The sequence below is a fragment of the Ranitomeya variabilis genome, chromosome 2, assembly GCF_051348905.1.
Source record: "Ranitomeya variabilis isolate aRanVar5 chromosome 2, aRanVar5.hap1, whole genome shotgun sequence".
Classification (NCBI taxonomy): domain Eukaryota; kingdom Metazoa; phylum Chordata; class Amphibia; order Anura; family Dendrobatidae; genus Ranitomeya; species Ranitomeya variabilis.
Genome location: NC_135233.1, coordinates 495989078 through 496008976, shown reverse-complemented (window position 1 = coordinate 496008976; position 19899 = coordinate 495989078). Strand labels below are relative to the sequence as shown.

General features: G+C 41.7%; 1 protein-coding gene across 1 annotated transcript in view; it reads left to right on the top strand.

The window, feature by feature from the left end:
* Positions 1–19899, top strand: part of LOC143806938 (SITS-binding protein-like) — a 107367-nt gene that overhangs the window by 8637 nt on the left and 78831 nt on the right. Inside the window, exon 2 of the mRNA XM_077288010.1 lies at positions 9354–9525. Coding sequence (XP_077144125.1) covers positions 9354–9525 — 172 coding nt within the window. The remainder of the gene's footprint in view (positions 1–9353; positions 9526–19899) is intronic.

Below are 19899 nucleotides of genomic sequence, written 5' to 3'. Positions count from 1 at the left end.
AATGCTGAGAGTATGGGAATGACCTGCCTAAGGCTGTGTGCGTTTTTTAGGCGTGGGATTTGTCACAAAAACCTGAAGGCTTTACAACCAATGTGGTGTTTTTATATTGTGCCCTGGGTCTGTTTTTTGCATCCTACACATTCCTATTGATGTACCAATAAAAGGTTTTTACATTAATCATTGGAGAAGAGAGTCTCTTTTTTCTGTTGGATATATAGAGAACAACAGACAGACATATAGACACACAGACATATAGATAGTGCACATGCCCCTGACATTTTATAAAATTGTACCCTGTGGAGCTTATAGGACAGTGTTTTATGATTAAATAAGTAATTGAAAAAATGACGCCCCCCCCTTTATTTTTGATAACCAGCAGAGGTAAAGTAGACAGCTGTGGACTTATATTATCAGACTGGGAAGGCCCATGGTTATTGCACCCTTCCCAGCCTAAAAATAACAACCCACAGCCTCTCCTGAAGTGGCGCATCATTTTAGTTGGCTCTTCCCGATGCACTGGTGGCAATCGGGGTAATGGGGCTTGGAGTTAATGTCAGAAGTGAATTGTCCAAAAACATAGCTGGCATCAAGCCCTAGTGTTAGTAATCGAGAAGTGTCTATCAGAACCTCCATTACTAACCCCGTAATAAAAAAATATGTTGCCTGCTTTACCTTTGCTGGTTACAAAAAATGAGGGGGGGACCCAACGTAATTTTTTTCATTTATTTATTTAACCATAAAAATCTGTCCAGTAAGCTCCACAGGGTGCAATTATTCATTGTGGTGCAAAAATGCTACAAAAACGCAAATGAAAAATACATGCAAAAACGCATAAAAGAGTGCAGGCTGTGTTTTTCTTGCCAAGATGTGTAGAAATGGTGCAAAAATTTATGCATCCAAATACTCAACATATGTACATACCCTAAAAGTCAAATTAAAAGGTTTAGGTACATGGAGGTCACAAAACTGGCACCAAGGAATAAAGGATCGCATTCTGAGTAATAATTCTTCATCTGAGCCTCTACACATTTTAGTATATTCCAATACTATCCTGCTTTCAACTAACGCTCGGCCACAGATTTTTTTTGTGGACCCAAATAGAACGCCAGTACGGGGAGCCCATATCTCCTAGCTACATATCTAAGCCACCTGACTATTTTTCATATGTGTTGTAGATCCCTGTTGTGTTTTATTTTCTTAAGTCTATTGGCTTCACTTTTTTGCTAACTCTCAGCCTTGTTTAATGGAATCATGAAGGCAAACACAGATAATGGAATGTAATATGTTGGTTTGATTATATTTTTGGCTTTATCTATATCATTCATTATCTTCAACTTGTGCGGATCATACACAAGACAGACATGCATATTTGCTGACTGGCAATAGTAGATTGAGAAGGAGATCTTAGTACAGTTTATGAGAATTCTATGGTTTGGTATTATCACACTTTTAATAATTTCCGATTATAATCTTTGGAGAATCTTGATGATGACACACTTTAAGGTGGAACAACCACTTAGTCACAACTCTATTTTTTTCACAGTTCATTGTGAAACCTTATTTTTATACCTTATTTATATTATTTTGTATACCTTATTTATGTATACAAAAATTCCTAATGTCATTAGAAGGCACTTTGGGACCGATTTATCAAGGTGTTTTGGAAAGTTTTCTGGTGTGAAACACCATGAAATTATGTCAAATTACTAGACAACTTAAAGGTTCCCCAAAACTTTACAACTTTTGTCATTTTTATGCCAGTTCCAGCCAGCTCAGCGAAGGGCAAAGACTGCCTGGCAAATTCATCAATTGTAATTTATGCCAGAAAAAGAGATAAAGAATGAGCTGAGCTTTCTAACAAGTCACACCCAAGAGCTGGATTCAAATCTACAGTCATCACTACTGCGTTATAATCTCCTCCATGCTCTTTTTATTTGTCTCCATGTGCTAAAAAAGGAATGAAGATCAGGAATACACCACTGTGTTCTGTATGGGAGACATCATAGCACATAGCACATAGTGTCCACCCTCCAGCTCAGAGTGGATTGCAAATTAATACATACAGCCCGCAGAAAGGAAAACTGGTTAAAACCCAGGAAACAAGTCATCTAATAGCCAGATGTGGTGGCAATCTTCATCTACACCCATAGCAGCTTATTCAGAAAAGCTACTTCAAAGTATGAGTACCATTGATGGTATTTAGCACTAAACCTTGTCTTCATCCAAAAGATGTTAGAAAACCAATAGGAGTCTGTTAGTTGAACCCCCCCATTAGGGGGTTAAAGCTCTTTGTCAAGTGTCAGGATCCATGTTCCATACTATGACTTTTCAGGTTGTGTAGACTTTATTCAAAACAAACCGGTAGTCATTTTCTAGTAATCTTGTGGTTCTTGAACCAGGACGATATGTCAGATTTTTAATAGCGCACATACTCACTGGGGAAGATCAGATGCTTGTAACTCTATAATTTACGGCCGGTGTTCGGTTTAAAAAAAATAATAATTCTGGCTGCTGTGTATGTAGTAAATTAACAAAAAATACCTTACCTATGCGCTGATACAGCCAATGCCAACAGAAAAGGGAACTGGCTTAGCCATTGATGTAAAGCAGTCATGCTGCACCGTGAACTCACAATGATCATGTGCCAACACAGGAGCGGCTCTCCTGCGTCTATCAATTCTTGAAGTGAATCTGCCCAGCCTCGCAAACCATGCTGATATCTGGAGATTGGAATAACGTTGTAAATTAAAGTATATTAATAAGTTTATATTGCCATTTTAAACACATTTAAAGGTTTTTTTTTAGCTGTACAACCCCTTTATCCTATTTCACTCCTTCTGCTCCCATAACTGTTTTTTTAACCTCCCTTATGGGTCCAGAGATATGGACCTTTTTATTTAGTGCATCCAATATTGTAAGTTTTATTTTAGTTGGAAAGTTATTACTATAGGGGTGTTACTCACACAGGAGTTTCCCGGAACACGTCTTAAGCTTGCTCTGCAGAGTTACTATGTCAGCAACGCCCCCTTAATAATAAACCATATAAAATTAACATAAAAACTAGCATATTTGATGCACTAAATAAAGAGTGTCATATGTATGGTGGATTTTTTTTAAAGAAAAAAACAAGAATACCTAGGAGGGCAGCAGGCATAAAATAATGGGAAAAACTGACCAATTTTGGTTTTGTGATAGATTCTCTTTAAGTAACAAATAAAGTTGCACACTGCAGAGCTATAGCATTAAACATGAAATATATGAAATATCAATAAAAAAAACTGCTCTAGATAATAGGAAAAAATTTAGATACTTAGCACATAATTTTGCCAATTCATGCATGCCCAGCAGCCAGCGACAAGGAGATCTCCTGTTGCTGGGAACCTATCCTAATGTGAATCCTCTCCTAGGCTGAAGCCTGCATTTATGTATATGGGTAGGTAGGATCTTGCTGTAATTAAAACTGCCACGGGCTGAATGGTGGAGTGCTCGGTCAGAGAGCCTATGTATAAATAACCAAATAAAAGAAGACTGAAAAGACACAAAGCGCAAATTGGGTCTTATCTGGGTACAAAATGCCAAAGAATTGTATCATGGCGCTCACCTGCTTTGGTTGTGCACACACAACCACTGATAACGCTTCGGCTGCTGCAGACCTACGAAAAGATGAAAATGCAGGTAATGGAGAAACGAATGGGTTAAATCTGCACTGCCATGTTGAAAAGATGAAGCATGCCAATCCGAGTGTAGGTGGGTTATTTGTCAACGAGTTTCGAAGTATACATATTTCTTCTTCACAACAACCACAATCTGTTTTTTCTTATTTTCTAGAGCAGTAATGCAATTCATATTTCTTATATTTCATGCTTACATTCTATAGTGCTACAGAGTGCAACTTTATTTGTTGGTTATGTATGGACATGGCTGCTCTTAGTATGCACCTGTACACACCAGTTTTCTTTTTGGAAGTGACTGTCATTCTTTTGTTATTTAGATCCTCTTTAAGGTCACGAATGGCTACGGGTGGACCTTTTTTTATACCCACAACATTCAGAATGCCTAATTAAGGCATCGATTTTTTTTTTATATATGAGTGAAGTTTTTCAGTGCATTCATGCATTATTTCCTAGTTTAGTAGGTAACCGATCCCCCTTGTGCCACTAGGATTGTATTGGTTAAACTAGCTCTGCTATATTCTGATTACTTTAAAGTAGAGGTAAGCAGATCACTTCTCGCAAACCCAGTCCACGGTCCAGGTCAGAGCTTTCCGGCCATGGACATGATCTGCCCAAATTTCCTTATTCTTGGGGATCCCAGCCTCGACTTATTTCCAGCTGGACTGGAAAGATGTCACTTCCCTGGTACACACCACACAGGTGATGTCACGTCAGGCCAGTGAATCTAATGCTGCTCAGGAAATTCCCACAGCTATTGTGTATGGCCAGAGAGCACTGACATTGACCATCGACCGGGGTTGTGAGAAGCGATCTGCTCAACTCTACATTGGAACAGTTTGCCGTACCTTGCTGGTAGGAATATGCTTCCCATCTCTATGTTGGCATCTTTACCTGTGATAAAAAGATTATTAAAATAAAATAGAAATATGGTTTATGCTGCATTTGTTGTACAATTCTATATATGCAATGTTCCAACAGGTCACCAATCCTCCACAATCACGTTGTGCCTCCAGGATCATCTATGGGAACAACAGCGCTTTGGTTTAGTAATATGATTTTCACCATTAAGAAGTCATGTGAATTGCTAAATCTGGCTAATCTTCTCTTGGGAATTAGAAAAAAAAATGTTAATTGATATATAAGATTAGTAATGAGGCCAATAGGTTTCAGATTCCATTTACCAAACTCTGGATTCCAAAATAGTTTTGCTTTTTTTGCTGTAGATCTATCATTGAGTGTTATTAAACTGCAAAAGTCCAGCAAGTAATCTCTTCACATCATGGAGCAGTTTAGTGAACAGCTGACAGCCCTGTGATGAGTGGCAATGAGACAATCAGGAACAAGCCAAAGATAAATTACTTTTAAAGAAGCACTTCTCCTCCTCCCATCAAAGTTTTTATCATCTTAATACATTGCAATCACCATATTATACAGCACTGTGTACTTACAATTGTAATTTTTCCTTTCTAACCAATTAATTCTTCTCTTTTTCATTAGGTCTATGACGTCACATGATTAATTACTGACTAGCTGAATCCTTCTAAGCTCTATGTAGAAACAGGAAGTCAATATTTCCTGTGTGAGTCATACGTCACTGCAAATGTTCCTGGCAGGGGCAGAAGGGAGCAGCTGGGACAGGAGCAGAATAGCGGAATGATAAATGCAATTACAAGAGACTTCGTGTTTCTACATAGAGCAGAGAAAAGAGAAGCATTAACTTGGTAGAAAGGTAAAAGGTGCAATTGTAAGAACACAGAGCTACTGTATATGATACATGATGATCACAATATATTAAAAAGATATAAACTTTGATAGGAGGACGAGGGCTTCTTTAATTATGAACAGCAAACTATCTGTAGTTGTTATGAAACCTGCCAAAAGCATGGATGAATGAGGAGGACCATCAGGTTCTGGGCTGTTTGGAAAATGTTAGCCCCTTTGTAAAAGTTAATGCAATTTTGACATAGAGAGCAAATATGTAGTGAAAAGACCAACCAAATAATTATGGCACACAGCAACCGACTGGTACAAACAGCTGCCAAAAAATAGTGAACACACAGACCAAATCGTGCATGCTCAGCAAAGAAATAGTCCATCTATCATTGAGATAAACTACACTTACATCTGCTTAAAGGAAGCACTAAATATTTTTTTGCAGATTAAAAAGACTCCTTTTTTGCATTTTCAAAGACTATTTTTAGGCAAAAAGAAGTGGTTGTGGACCAGGGGTATCAGAAGCTCCAATGAAGGGTTGAGATTGATCTACTATATCCTTATTATGATAAACAATTCATCTTTAAAAAAAGATTGCAGTAATAATCCTTCAGGTTTATCCTGGATGCTGGGAGGATTGTTGAAGAACATGTTGAAAGCCAAGTCCCAAAACACAACTTTCCAATCTATGGTTGATGCGAGAAAAGGACTTGATCCAGTAAGGGTTCTTAGTATTTGCTAGATTGGTATTTTCATCCATTAGTGGCCTAATTTTATCTGCCGACTTTTAACGGCACAGCAGTCCCATGCAAAACTAGCAAGTGGCTCCATGTAAGAACAGTCCTCATTGCTTAAAATAAAGAAGTAGCAAAAAACATAAGAATTGTCCAGTCACACCTCTCTGTCTTCTAGTACCTTGTCCCGTCTCATGTGTGGTGATATTCATTGAATGGATGTAAGTCCCGGTATCAATTACACCTGTAGAGCTTCCAGATAAACAGTGTCGTACACAGGTATGCAGTGACCAGATAAGCAGCAGATACAGTGTCACCATGAATGGGACAATGCTGCAACCGTGCGGTCAATCAGTGTAATGTGATTGGACCCATTTCCTCGCCATAATGCAATCATATTGATGAGTACAACTCCTCACATCCACAACTAGCTTTAAAGATGGACCCTGGAAAAAGAAAAAAAGTCTTATATATTCCTAAGAAGAGCTAGACTTTTGTCATTGGTCAGTGTCCACCAGTATTACAGCTTAGACTCAGTCATTTGTATTGTGGAGCTGCTTCTAAAGAGAAAGTAGACTTTTTTTTTTTTTTTTTTAAGAAAAGCCGTTAAGCATGCTCATCATAAGGCTCATTCACCTTTAAGTTTGATAAAAAGTATTAGGTCCCAAGTCCCAGTACCTGATGGTGACATGGGCTATGCATGAGGGACACAGAAGCTTGAGTTATGTGGTATTGGTGGAGGATCAGCAATATTAATGCCAAAGATGGATCTCTATTCAGGATGAATTAATTCAATATGGCACAGGTTTGAACCTTGAATAGAGGGGTTAAAAGGAGGTCCCTCTCATTGACTGCCCTTCATTACTCCTCTCCCTCTCTCTCACAGATTACACCATACCTCCCTTTCACTACCCTCAATGTCTCCCTCACCCTCATAGACTACCCTACATATCTGCCTCCATCCCATAAACTGTCCCCCATGTCTCCCTCACCCTCATAAACTACCCTCCATGTCTGCCTTACTCTCATAGACTGTCTCCACATCTCCCTCACACTCATAGACTACCCTACATGTGTGCCTCCACCCTATAAACTGTTCTCCATGTCTCCCTCACCCTCGTAGACTACCCTCCATGTCTGCCTCATCCTCATAAACTACCCTCCATGTCTGCCTTACTCTCATAGACTGTCTCCACATCTCCCTCACACTCATAGACTACCCTACATGTGTGCCTCCACCCTATAAACTGTTCTCCATGTCTCCCTCACCCTCGTAGACTACCCTCCATGTCTGCCTCATCCTCATAAACTACCCTCCATGTCTGCCTTACTCTCATAGACTGTCTCCACATCTCCCTCACACTCATAGACTACCCTACATGTGTTCCTCCACCCTATAAACTGTTCTCCATGTCTCCCTCACCCTCCTAGACTACCCTCCATGTCTGCCTCATCCTTATAGACTACCCTCCATGTCTGCCTCACCCTCGTAGACTGTCCTGCAGGTTTCACTCACCCTCATAGACTACTCTCCATGTCTGCCTCACCCTCAGACTGTCCTGTATGTCTCCCTCACCCTCATAGACTACCCTCCATGTCTGCCTCCACCTCATAAACTGTCCTCCATGTTTCCCTCAACCTCATGTACCACCCTCACCCTGATAAACAGCCCTCCATGCACTTGTTGCTTAGAGCCTTCCCTTATGTCACATCTTCCTCACAGACAGCCCCTATGCCCATACGTTCCCACTGTGCCCGCTCCGCCATTGCAGACTGTTCCTGAAGCTTCATCTCTGAAACACTTATAAAGTCCCCTCCATGACTCAGTGTTCTTAATAGTTTACCCCTACTCCTCTTCTTTTTCCCAGACTGATCCCCAATCCTCTTCACATCATATAGGGTATTTCCCTTCCTTTGCTTCATAGATTTTTTTCCATTCTTTCTTTCTCTGATAGTCTGACCCCCCCATATTCCTCATCCGCCTTTTACTCCATATCTCCCTATCCATCTTTTTCCACGCTGTCCCTCTCCCTCAAAGAGTGCCCCTATTCTGAATGTTATTTTTCAGTTTCAGTCTGTGACAAATCATCATAAAATACATGTATATTTGACGAGGAGTTACTCAAGGGGTTGTCCGGGACTTTTGCATTGATGGCCTTTCCTTAGGATATTTCATCAGTTTGTGATCAATATGGGGTGAGACATCCAGCACACCCACGATCAGCTGTTACCGGCGCTAGATAGACCTAAGAGGATTCAGCAATATTTTTTGTGTGTTTTAAACAAAGCGTCCAAACTATAGATTCGATAGATGCTAACATCCTTCTATGCGTTTAAATATAGCTCCTCTATCTGAATTCTCAGGTGACACAGCATGACTAAAGTAATTTAAAAGCTGTCACCCAATTTAGATTTGGTTCTTAGTACAAGAGGTCACCACCCTAACCAAGGAATTGAGAGACAGTGTAAACAAATTATTTTGTAGAGTTACAAGAGATGGTGTATGTAAGTTACAGCAATGAAAGAGCTGAACACATGGTAGAGAAGAAATGTAGCCGTGGTGAAAGGAGAAGACGACTGGACATTTTTTTTTCCATCTAGACAAATGGCTACCACTGCTGAAAAAGCAAATTGCTGACATAACTCATAAGCGTGCCTCACCCCTCATTGGAGGTTACATTACTCCTAAATGTCCAGTCATCCATATTAGCTGGTGTTTATTAAATTATTTGCAATGTGCAAACAGATCTGGCTACACGTCTCATATAACTTCAATTTAGGCATTGAAGATTGACCACAGAATATTATTCGCAACACACAATATTTGTAACAACTCGAAAAATACATAAGTAGCTCCAAGACTCATGTTATCAGCTTGAGGACAATTGGGTCAGAATCCATTTAGTTCTGCCTTCCAATACTGATCAGGGTCTTATGGGGGAACACTATAACATTTGCAGGAGATCATCCAGATAATGCGGAAATGTAGAATAAGTTAAAGAATGGGCAAGGATTTTTAAGATGTGATCTCTTACATCTACACCTGCTGCTCCTCAGAATCCATGAATAGGACAATGAAGCAAAAGGAGGAGAAAGTGCATAACTTAAGGAGGTACAGTGTGACTTTTTAAGATGTAAAATAAATCTGAGGAACTGTACTACTCACCTGTGCCCAGTCTGTATATAGTTCTTAATGGTTCCCTTTATCTAATACATATTTTTTTAATTTTAGGATTGCTTTTCAATGACAAATGTATCATGGTATGGTGGAGCAAGCCTCAGCGCTCAACACTGGCCCATGAACAATGCAAATGTGGCTTTACAACAATTTGTGATAAGTAACCTGAAATCCAGCCATGGTGCCTATGGATCTGTTTTAGAAAAATATTTTTTAGGATCAACTGGTAAGTTTAAATACTTACATTTTTTATTATAGTTTTGAGACCACATGCCTAGGCTGATGAGTGGACTGTGAGGACAATCTTCAAGATATTTATTGCCTATTGTCTGCTGATGTTTTTGATGGCTTTTGTATTTTTTCATAAATTAATCCAAAGAAAAAACAACTTATGGCATAATGCCTATCAAATTCTATTATGTTTGGTTCAATGGTGAGTTGTTGGAAGCAAGTAACAGACATTGGACATCTTATGGAAATATTTCTTCTAGATGCCTGAATTTAAAGATATTGTCTGGTATTTTACTGTTGTTGCCCCATCCTTAGGGTGGGTAATCAATACTAGATCTGTGGGGATTCGACACCCAGAACTTCCATCAATTAGCTGTTCCGGTTATCGGAAGCAGTTACATGTTCCAAGGGACTGCTTGTGAAGGAAACCATGAAGGAAAATGAAGCACTATGACAACAAGCGCTTGTTGTGATTGAAACACATTACTCCCGACATACATACTGTGTTATTTTAGAACTTTTTCAATAAATTTGCAAACTTTGGAAGCTGGATTTCCTTTTCCTTCAGCATTTTTGACCACCTGCCTTCTCAGGAATGTGGTGGCTACTGGTGACAACTTTCTCTTTCTGCCATGTCCAGGTAGCATATCCAGAGTTCTTTTTAACATTGAACTTGAGAACTCTGATTCGAACTGTATTTGTAGGAACATCAATACCTTTATATCTTTTTAGATCATTTTTTTGTTTGCGCAAAGCAACGAAAATGTTTCAAACAGAGAAAGGGGTTTGGTTTTCGCTCAACCTATAGTAGATCCTAAATCCACAGCCAATATTTGCTTGATGATGCATTGAACAGTATTGCATGACAGTCACAGTCAGTAGAGCATTAGAGAATATTGATCCAGCACACAATCCAGATTGATTGGAACAAGTCCTCTTTTACAAGAACGTGTTAAAATTCAGCGGTATAATATGTCCTAGAAAGGGCGCTTTGTATTGGTGGATCTTAACGTGTTCTAATAAACAGATGTTCAGTCTTTCGGGACAAGTGTTGGATAAATCTTCTTTGATGCAAAAAGAGAATGATGGTAGTTTAGACAGAAATGGAGCCAGGATTTGTCACCAAGAAAGTGGTCAAGATATAACAAGAATGAGAGGATAGGATCAAGATGTAATCTGAGAAATATAACAAGAATGAGAGGATAGGATCAAGATGTAATCTGAGAACAGGACAAGGGCCAGCACAAGGCATAGGATAACACATCAGGCACCAAATCCAAGGAGTGAAATGGAAGCAGTCTAAAAAAATCCAAAGTCAGGATCTGAATCAGGAATCAGAAAGAAAAGACAAATAACGGATGTACCGTACCTTAACCAGCAGGAATTCATGGCAGCTACTGCTTGACATAGACTGTCAGGTCTGACTTCATCAGCTGTAGCAGCTCACCATGTCAACCCAATAGAGCTAATTGCTGGTTTCAGAGACATTGCCAGAGCCTGTAAAGGCAGATGTACTACAAAGGAGCTATTTTTCACCCGTTTTAATGATTTCACCATAAAAACATCCTCTGGCAGAGTACTCATTGCTTGAGGGGAAGCAGATTGTAATAAATATAGGGGATAACTCAGGAGACTCTTTGCGTGGAACAAGACAACTACAGGACACAGTTTTATAAGTGGTAAAGTCTATATTATCACACGGTGATTCAAACAGGTGCAGAGAGAAACTCAAGTCCACAACACTTGGTGCAAATAATAAACGCAGCTTAGCAGTCTATAGGAAACTTCAGAGGAAAATGCAAACAAGCAGAAAGTCTATGAAGCACAGTTATTCTTGAGGATACTTGACAGAAATAAATCCTTGTCTTAGTCCAGGCACAGATAGATATGCTTATTAGGCAGTTCAAATCATATCTTAGCTCAACCAGGGAGGCCTGGTTAATAGTCTCAGGTTATTGCAAAGCAGCAACAGCTTACATGACCAGCAAATGCAGATGGAAGTAAACACGAACAGCAGATGAAGGAGGATTACTGGAAACTTGTGTATGCAGCAGGAACTCAGAGCAGAGTAGCAGGATCACCACACAGGTTCACAGGAGCAGGTGTATAGCCAGGGAGTAATCAGAGGTCAGGAGCTGGATGCAAGGCAGAATACTCTAGCACAGACTGAAGGCTGGGGTGGATTTTTATAGCAGGAGACACAGTGCACATGAGACCAAAGACGCCATCTTGAAAAAGGGCAGTAATGCACAAAAGGTAAAAAATGTTCAGAGTCCTGACACAGATGTTTGGTATTTGCTGGTATTGATGTTTGATATCTTTACACATTTACACATCGTTTTTTTCTGAACTAAATAATCCTAATTTTGATAATCTGTATGAGTATTCTAGTCCTCTTTTTTTATTACTTTGGTTGTCCACCTTTCAATCCTCATCTCCTTGACGTACTTACTCTGGTCACCAATAATATTGAGAGGCAAATTCACAATTGAGTCTGACTATTGGGCGTAAGGAAAGGACTCAGTCCAAGACAATACCTTATGGTGTAGATAAGAAGATTCAAAATGATTGTCCTATGGGAAAAACTTCAAGGGAAGCATTGGCTATGGTTGTGTAAAGGAGTGGAGAAGCATCCCTCATCATCTAGAAGATGTTATGGTTATATAATGCATTGCTATGTGATAAATGTTGTTTTTCCTGGTTTGTGTTCTGCAGCAGTGGGTTAGCCAAAGACAGTGTTAATTATTAGGACCAGAATGGCATGAATTATATGGGCACAAGACAGTTCATTTTCCTGTTGTTAAAGAAATAGGGTGAAGTATTTAGAAGTGGAAAGATCTATGGTCTTTAATGCTTGCAGAACTGCTTTGAAATGGGTGCTTCTTTGACAAGAAAGGGAGGCCATATCAGATAGCATGTTCTGAAAGAAATAAGGACTAAGTGGCAGAGGGATGTATGAACTCAGGCAAGGAGGCCTAAAGCAAGAATTAAGCTTCAGGAAGGATTCCTTATCTCTCAGGAAAGCTGGTCTTAAGTAACACATTATCTATACTAGTAAAGGTACCTTCACACTGAACAACTTAACAACGATAACGATAGCGATCCGTGACATTGCAGCGTCCTGGATAGCGATATCGTTGTGTTTGACACGCAGCAGCGATCAGGATCCTGCTGTGATATCGTTGGTCTGAGCTAGAAGGCCAGCACCTTATTTCATCGCTGGATCACCCGCTGACATCGCTGGATCGGTCTGTGTGACACCGATCCAGCGATGTCTTCACTGGTAACCAGGGTAAACATCGGGTTACGAAGCGCAGGGCCGCGCTTAGTAACCCGATATTTACCCTGGTTACCAGTGTAAATGTAAAAAAAACCAAACACTACATACTCACCTTCTGATGTCTGTCGCGTCCCCCGGCGTCCGCTTCCTGCACTGTGTCAGCGCTGGCCGGCCATAAAGCAGAGCACAGTGGTGACGTCACCGCTCTGCTTTAGGGCCGGCGCTTACACAGTGCAGAGAAGCGGACGCCAGGGGACGCGACAGACACCGGAATGTAAGTATGTAGTGTTTGGTTTTTTTTACATTTACACTGGTAACCAGGGTAAACATCGGGTTACTAAGCGCGGCCCTGCGCTTAGTAACCCGATGTTTACCCTGGTTACCCGGGGACTTCGGCATCGTTGGTCGCTGGAGAGCTGTCTCTCCAGCGACCACACAACGACGAAACAGCGACGCTGCAGCGATCGGCATCGTTGTCTATATCGCTGCAGCGTCACTTAATGTGACGGTACCTTAAGAAGCTAGAGTGTAGCTTAGTCTATCCAGTATGTGCATTTGACTAGCCACCTGCTGTGAGGAAGAATGGCTATTCCTTCACTAGTGGTGTTGCAGCCCTAAGCTATAATGTAATTAAGCTTTGTCAAGTATTGGGGAAGGAGACAGGTTAAATTACATACATCCCATGACATTGCAAAGTGTACAGTAAATACAACCAAAGAGAAGTCGCACCACATCATGACATATTATACAAAATACAGGACAGGGAAAAAAGTACATATCATGACAATCCCTTACCCTCCCAATTTGTGTACGTACTAGGGACCTCTACAGGTCGCTGGTTAAGTACACATAAATATGGCCGACATAACTCATGGCTCCTGGTGGGACAATCCATTAGCGTGTGTGTCGACTAGCTCATCTTTTTTGTATGGTGCAGTTGTAGGCTTAAAGGCGGGCTCCATTTTACATCCTCTTTGACTTAAACTCTGCTTCCTGCACCCACAAATCGACATTGTAGCTCTCCCACATCATTTCCTAGGACAATATCTGCAGGCAGGCCCCTCATCATCCCAACCATGCTTTGCTTGACCCCAAAGCCAAAGTCCAGTTCTACAGTTGCTTTTGGGATATTCTTCCATTGGCCTCCAGCTAATTCAATGGTAATCCCAGGTCCATGCTGTATTGCCTCTGGCTGAAGCACTCTGGGATCAGCTATGGTGAGAAATGCCCCAGAGTCGCAAAAGCCAAGAACTCTACGACCATCCAGCATGACCTCCTGTACGTGCTTTCTTTGCGGATTAAAGGAACTTGTGGCTGTGGCCCGCACCCCATAAACCCCTAATGGTCGAACATGGGTTTCTGAGCTATTAGGCAAATCAATTTGTAGCGGTGGCACCTCTTCTTCCATTGTATTTGGCTGTAAATAATCGATAGGCCGATTTGGTGCAGGGTCATTCCTCAATTGACCCACATCGGTAACATCTGCGCTGTATCGCACTTGTTCCCATGTGCACTCTGGGGATGGAGGTAAGGGAACCTGGAGGCTGATATCTATGTGATAGTGCATGCAGTGGTTGTTGGGGTTGAGACTGATTTCTCCACTGTATAGCTGGGCAGGTGGCCTGCAGATGCCCGGGATGCCCACATCCATAACACCTGCGCTCTACTACTTTCGCATTTCAGAGGAAGGGGCAGGACTAGCTGGAAGGTGAGTCACATGGGTATCAACATGAGGTGGTGGTCTAGTGGGACAGCAAACTTTGGGGACTGAAGGACAAGAGACCACTGGTGGTGGGGTGTTGGTAGTTTTTACTCCATCCACCAGTAAATTTTTCCACTGAGGCTTGATGGTGAGAACCTCATCAGCTAAAGCAGCAGCTTTCTCCACAGTGGCTGGTCTCCTCTCACGCACCCATTCCCGGATCTCAGCAGGGCACTTGAAGTAAAACTGCTCTTTTAGGATAACCTAGAGGAAGGTCTCCCAGGTTAAGGCCTCCTCGGTCTCCAGCCAGCGATGACATATTTGTTTGAGTCTATGGGCATATATCTTGAAAGACACTTCCTCATCACAGGCTAAAGTACGGAACCGAGTCCTATAAGTGTCTGGGGTAACAGCATAATGTTCTAGAATAGTCTGTTTAATCTCCGTATACTCACAGTTCCCCCGAGGGTCCATAGCTCTATAGGCTGCGGCAGCTCCACCCTCTAAGAGACCCACCAGATGTCGGACTCGCTCCCTTTGCGGGACTTCCATTAATCGACACTGATGCTCAAAGTCCTGGAAGAAGCCCTCAATGTCACCTGCAGCCTCATTAAACGGCTTGAAGTCTTTGTGGGACACTATGGGGAGTTCCCTCATGGTGGGTGCTGGGGTTACAGTTTGTCTGGAGCTTCTAGCTGCTTCCAAAGCGATCTGCCTCTCCAGCAATGCCATCTCCTGAGCTCTGTGAATGGCCTCCCTCTTATCGTCTATGGTGGCCTCTTCTCCCAGCAATGCCAACTCCTCCTTGTACCACACAACCCACTGACTTTTTTGGGTATTTACCTCCGGCTGCCGTCTTTCCTCCGTTTGCTGTGGGGATCCTTCCTCAGCGTAATCTTGCAGGCGAACTCCTTCCAAAGCCTCAATTAGCTGCTCCTTGGAGAGTCCCTTGTAGCCGACTCCCAGTTCACGGACCTTTGTTTGTAGGTTCATCGCAGTCCAGTTCTTGTACTCTGCGGTGCTGGTTCCCGATGTTGATGGGCCTTTGTCCTCCATTCCTTCTGCTCTGATTCCACTGCTGCCACCTGTTTGTGACGAGGTGTACGGCAGAGCAAGAAGGGACAACAGGCCAAGGGATGATTCAACAGATTTATTATCAAGAACGCTGGAACAACACATGCAGGTAGATCTACAGAGTCCACAATTAGTCCAATGGAACAGGTTCGGGGCACCTCCCGATAATCCTTGTGCCAGCTAACAAAGCAATAGTCCACACGAGTCCAACGGAACAGATTCGGGGGCACCTCCCGATAATCATTGTGCCAGCTAACAAAGCAATAGTCCACACGAGTCCAAGGGATCTTAAAACAATCCCACGAATGACGAGATATGTCCTCAGCTCAAGTCTCGCCCCGTTCGCTTCCGCAGTCACAGATGGACGTGGGGGTCTTGCCTCAGCTAAGAATCCCCACTCCTTCTCCTTCAAGGGTCAACTCACATCTGATCTCAAAAATAAGAATGGATTGTCTGAGCTCCTGGGATCAGCCCACGAAGGGGGTAGGGGTCACACCTTCTATTCAATGGTTGGGTCCACCAGAAGATTCTAGACTGGTCGGCTCCGCTTAGTCTATCCAGTATGTGCATTTGACTAGCCACCTGCTGTGAGGAAGAATGGCTATTCCTTCACTAGTGGTGTTGACAAAGCTTAATTACATTATAGCTTAGGGCTGCAAGTATTGGGAGAAGGAGACAGGTTGAGTTACATACATGCCATGACATTGCAAAGTGTACAGTAAATACAACCAAAGAGAAGTCGCACCACATCATGACATATTATACAAAATACAGGACAGGGAAAAAAGTACATATCATGACACAGTGGCATGGGAAGGATGCTGTGGCCTTCATCAAATGCACTAGGAGAGTTGTAGTGAGGTGTCATACCAACGTAACTCAGCCAGTGAGGTCCTCATGAATCAACTGGGAGTTGAGACTAGCTGTGAGGGGCCATAGCAACACACCTCAACCCATGCGGTTATCACAGGGGAATATGGAGGTTCCCATAATGGTTTGCTGGTCTGATGGAACCTGTAACAGAAGCAATGTACTGCCACATATAACCGTAAGGTTTTTGTCTCTGGATTGCGCAGAAGAAGTGTTCTTAAAGCGTTGTTGTTGCTATTTGATGTATATACTTCTCATCAAGTTGTTCAGAGAAGAAAATTTTATTTTTGGACTTTGGTCTCTCTCATTAATCTCTGTTTCATCTGATCTTGGCCTGCCATGTCAAGTGGCAGCATGCAGTCCACAGAGGTATGTTGCCAAAGTAACAGAAGCACACACTCCCAGCCTGGACTCCCATTTTCCCGTAGAATGACAGGCCACAGAGGATGTGTACCTCGGTCACGGCAGCTACCGTAGAATGCAATTTGGATTGATAATATGTACTGGATCTGCAGGAAACGAGTTAAATGGGCCAAAGGACATGGAGATAGTGTCTTTCTTCAAATTTTCTCCATTTGACAGTATACAAAGGTGAAATAAAATGAAGAGAACAAGAGTAGCCAGTGTGCTTAACATTGGTTGCATCTTTGGGTCAACTGAGATATTCCAAATTGTTGTTGTCAGTAATGATCAAAAAAGGAAATTTTGCAGCCTCAAAGCGATGTTGCCATTTATATAACGTAGGTTTCACCACTAGCAACTCATGGGCACTAGAGATGAGCGGATATTTTGAAATACGTATAAATAATTTGCCAGTTTTGCCAAATACCCACACAAAAATACAATTCACAGCAAATAAATTTGCATGGAACTCAAAACTGGAAAATTGTAATTACTCAAAATATAGACATGGGGAGAAAGAAAGAGAGAGAACCTCACTGACAATAAGAGTTTAAACTCTACAGGCAAGAGAGAGAGAGTAAGAGGACTCCGCTGACCATAAGAGCTTACATTTTGCAGGAAAGAAAGAGGACAGCACTGTTCATAAGAGCTTACACATTACAGAAGAGAGAGAGGACCCTGCTGACCAAGAGCTTACATTCTACAGGAAAGAAGGAGGACCCCGCTGACCATAAGAGCTTACATTCTACAGGAAAGAAAGAGGACCTCGCTAATCACAACAGTGTACACACTGCAGAAGAGAGAGAGGATCCCACTGACGATAAGAGCTTACACTCCACAGGAGAGATAGAGGACCCTGCTGATCACAAGAGCTTACACTCTACAGGATACTAGTAGTGCAAACTATAGGAAAACAAGGAGCGCAGATAGGGTCTTATCCCACGTTATACAATGTGCAATTTTGATCAAAAACTGCTCACCTGGTGGTGTAGAAACAAGGCTTGTATGTCAGCTGCTGCAGATCCACGGGTCAACAAGCGACCTAATTACAGCTATTATCCAGGGAGATAGTGGATTATATCCGCGCTGCCAGACAACTCAGAATACAAAGTGCGTTTAAAGGATGATGGTGCTTTATTCTACGCGTTTCGAAGTCATCAGGACTTGTGGTATTTCCTGAAGAAGTCCTGATGACTTCGAAACGCGTAGAATAAACCACCATCATCCTTTAACCGTATTTTGTATTCTGAGTTGTCTGGCAGAGCGGATATAATCCACTATCTCTTTGTATAATAACTCTACAGGATAGAAAGAGGACCCCGCTGATAATAAGACCTTACACTCTACAGAAGAGAGAGAGGATCCTGCTGATCATAAGAGCTTACACTCTACAGGAGAGAGAGGATCCTGCTGATCATAAGAGCTTACACTCTACAGGAGAGATAGGACCCCACTGATCATAAGAGCTTACACTCTACAGGAGGAAGAGAGAGGGACCCCGCCCTTCATAAGACATTACTATATACAAGAGAAAGACTTATCCAGTGACTTTGTATATGGAAAATGCTCCACTGAGAACCGTTGATTTGTGATGGCCCAGGTATTGACCACCACTGTCACATTATATTGGCTACAATAAACTTTATGAAATTTGGGAATGTCTATTTAAACATTTGCTGTATTTTAAAGCATCGCTTATTACTATTAGTACTTTCCTATTAGATAGCTTAACCTAGGAGGAGTCTCGTGGGCCAAATCCCGATCACAAGTTCCCCTTAGAGAGAGAAGAAGAGAAAATTGTAAATAATTGAGACCTTCCTAAATTATTGATGGATCTCTTAATGGATCATTGCAGATGTGAAATAAAACAGAGCAATCACAAGTAAATGCTGGAGGTTGTCTCCTCAGGACATAATCAAAAAGAACCTAGCACTCAACTTGATGCCTTTAGCGTGAGTTTTATTTGTAGTGGTACAAAATAAACGTTTCGGTCCAACACCTGGACCTTCGTCAGTAACGTACTGCTGTAATAGCAAGTGAGACAAAAGGGATGGTAGACACACAGTAACGGCGTCTTAAAGCTGTAATATACAGGGTCGGTACTTATAGAGACCGTGGCTGGATTAGGTGGGAGCAGACGCGGACTGGAATCCGCGTCTGCTCCCACCTAATCCAGCCACGGTCTCTATAAGTACCGACCCTGTATATTACAGCTTTAAGACGCCGTTACTGTGTGTCTACCATCCCTTTTGTCTCACTTGCTATTACAGCAGTACGTTACTGACGAAGGTCCAGGTGTTGGACCGAAACGTTTATTTTGTACCACTACAAATAAAACTCACGCTAAAGGCATCAAGTTGAGTGCTAGGTTCTTTTTGATTATGGTCTATGAAGGTTTGGGAACCTAACCTAAGCACCACCCTTTTCAGTAGTGCACACGGTATTTTGTATGATAGTCTCCTCAGGACAGTCATGTCTTGTACAGTATTTTTTGATTTCTATAACAGGTACACCAACTATGGTGGAAAAGAAGTGCAGAAGGCAGCCCGGTCATTGGGGGCCTTAGGGTAATTGTGACATTGATTATTGTAAAGTTAAATTGTGTAATATTTGCAACAAAATGAAAATGGATATTTCTGTATGAATGTAATGTCTTTTTATAACTACTTTCCAAATCGGATAATAAGGGTGTATGAAAATCATTAAGGCGTTTTCCTCTCTTAGAATCCCCCTATATTAGCCAATAGGAGACAATCTATAGGACTCATCAAAGACAAGTACTAGATTGTGCACTACATTTCCCCTGCATTTATACCTGCCTTGTTGTAATCTACCAAGAAGACAGACTGAAAGGATTAGCGCTGCAGAACTAGTCCGTTGCCACGGAGAAGCAGCATAGCTCTGCATAGGAGCTGTATACAGACAACAGAATACATCAAATTGCTATTTTAAAAGTTGCTAAATCTTTTATTTTAGATCCATTTGAGCATTACAAGCAATGGTTGATATACTCTTTCACCAATTAATGAGCCCTTAAATGA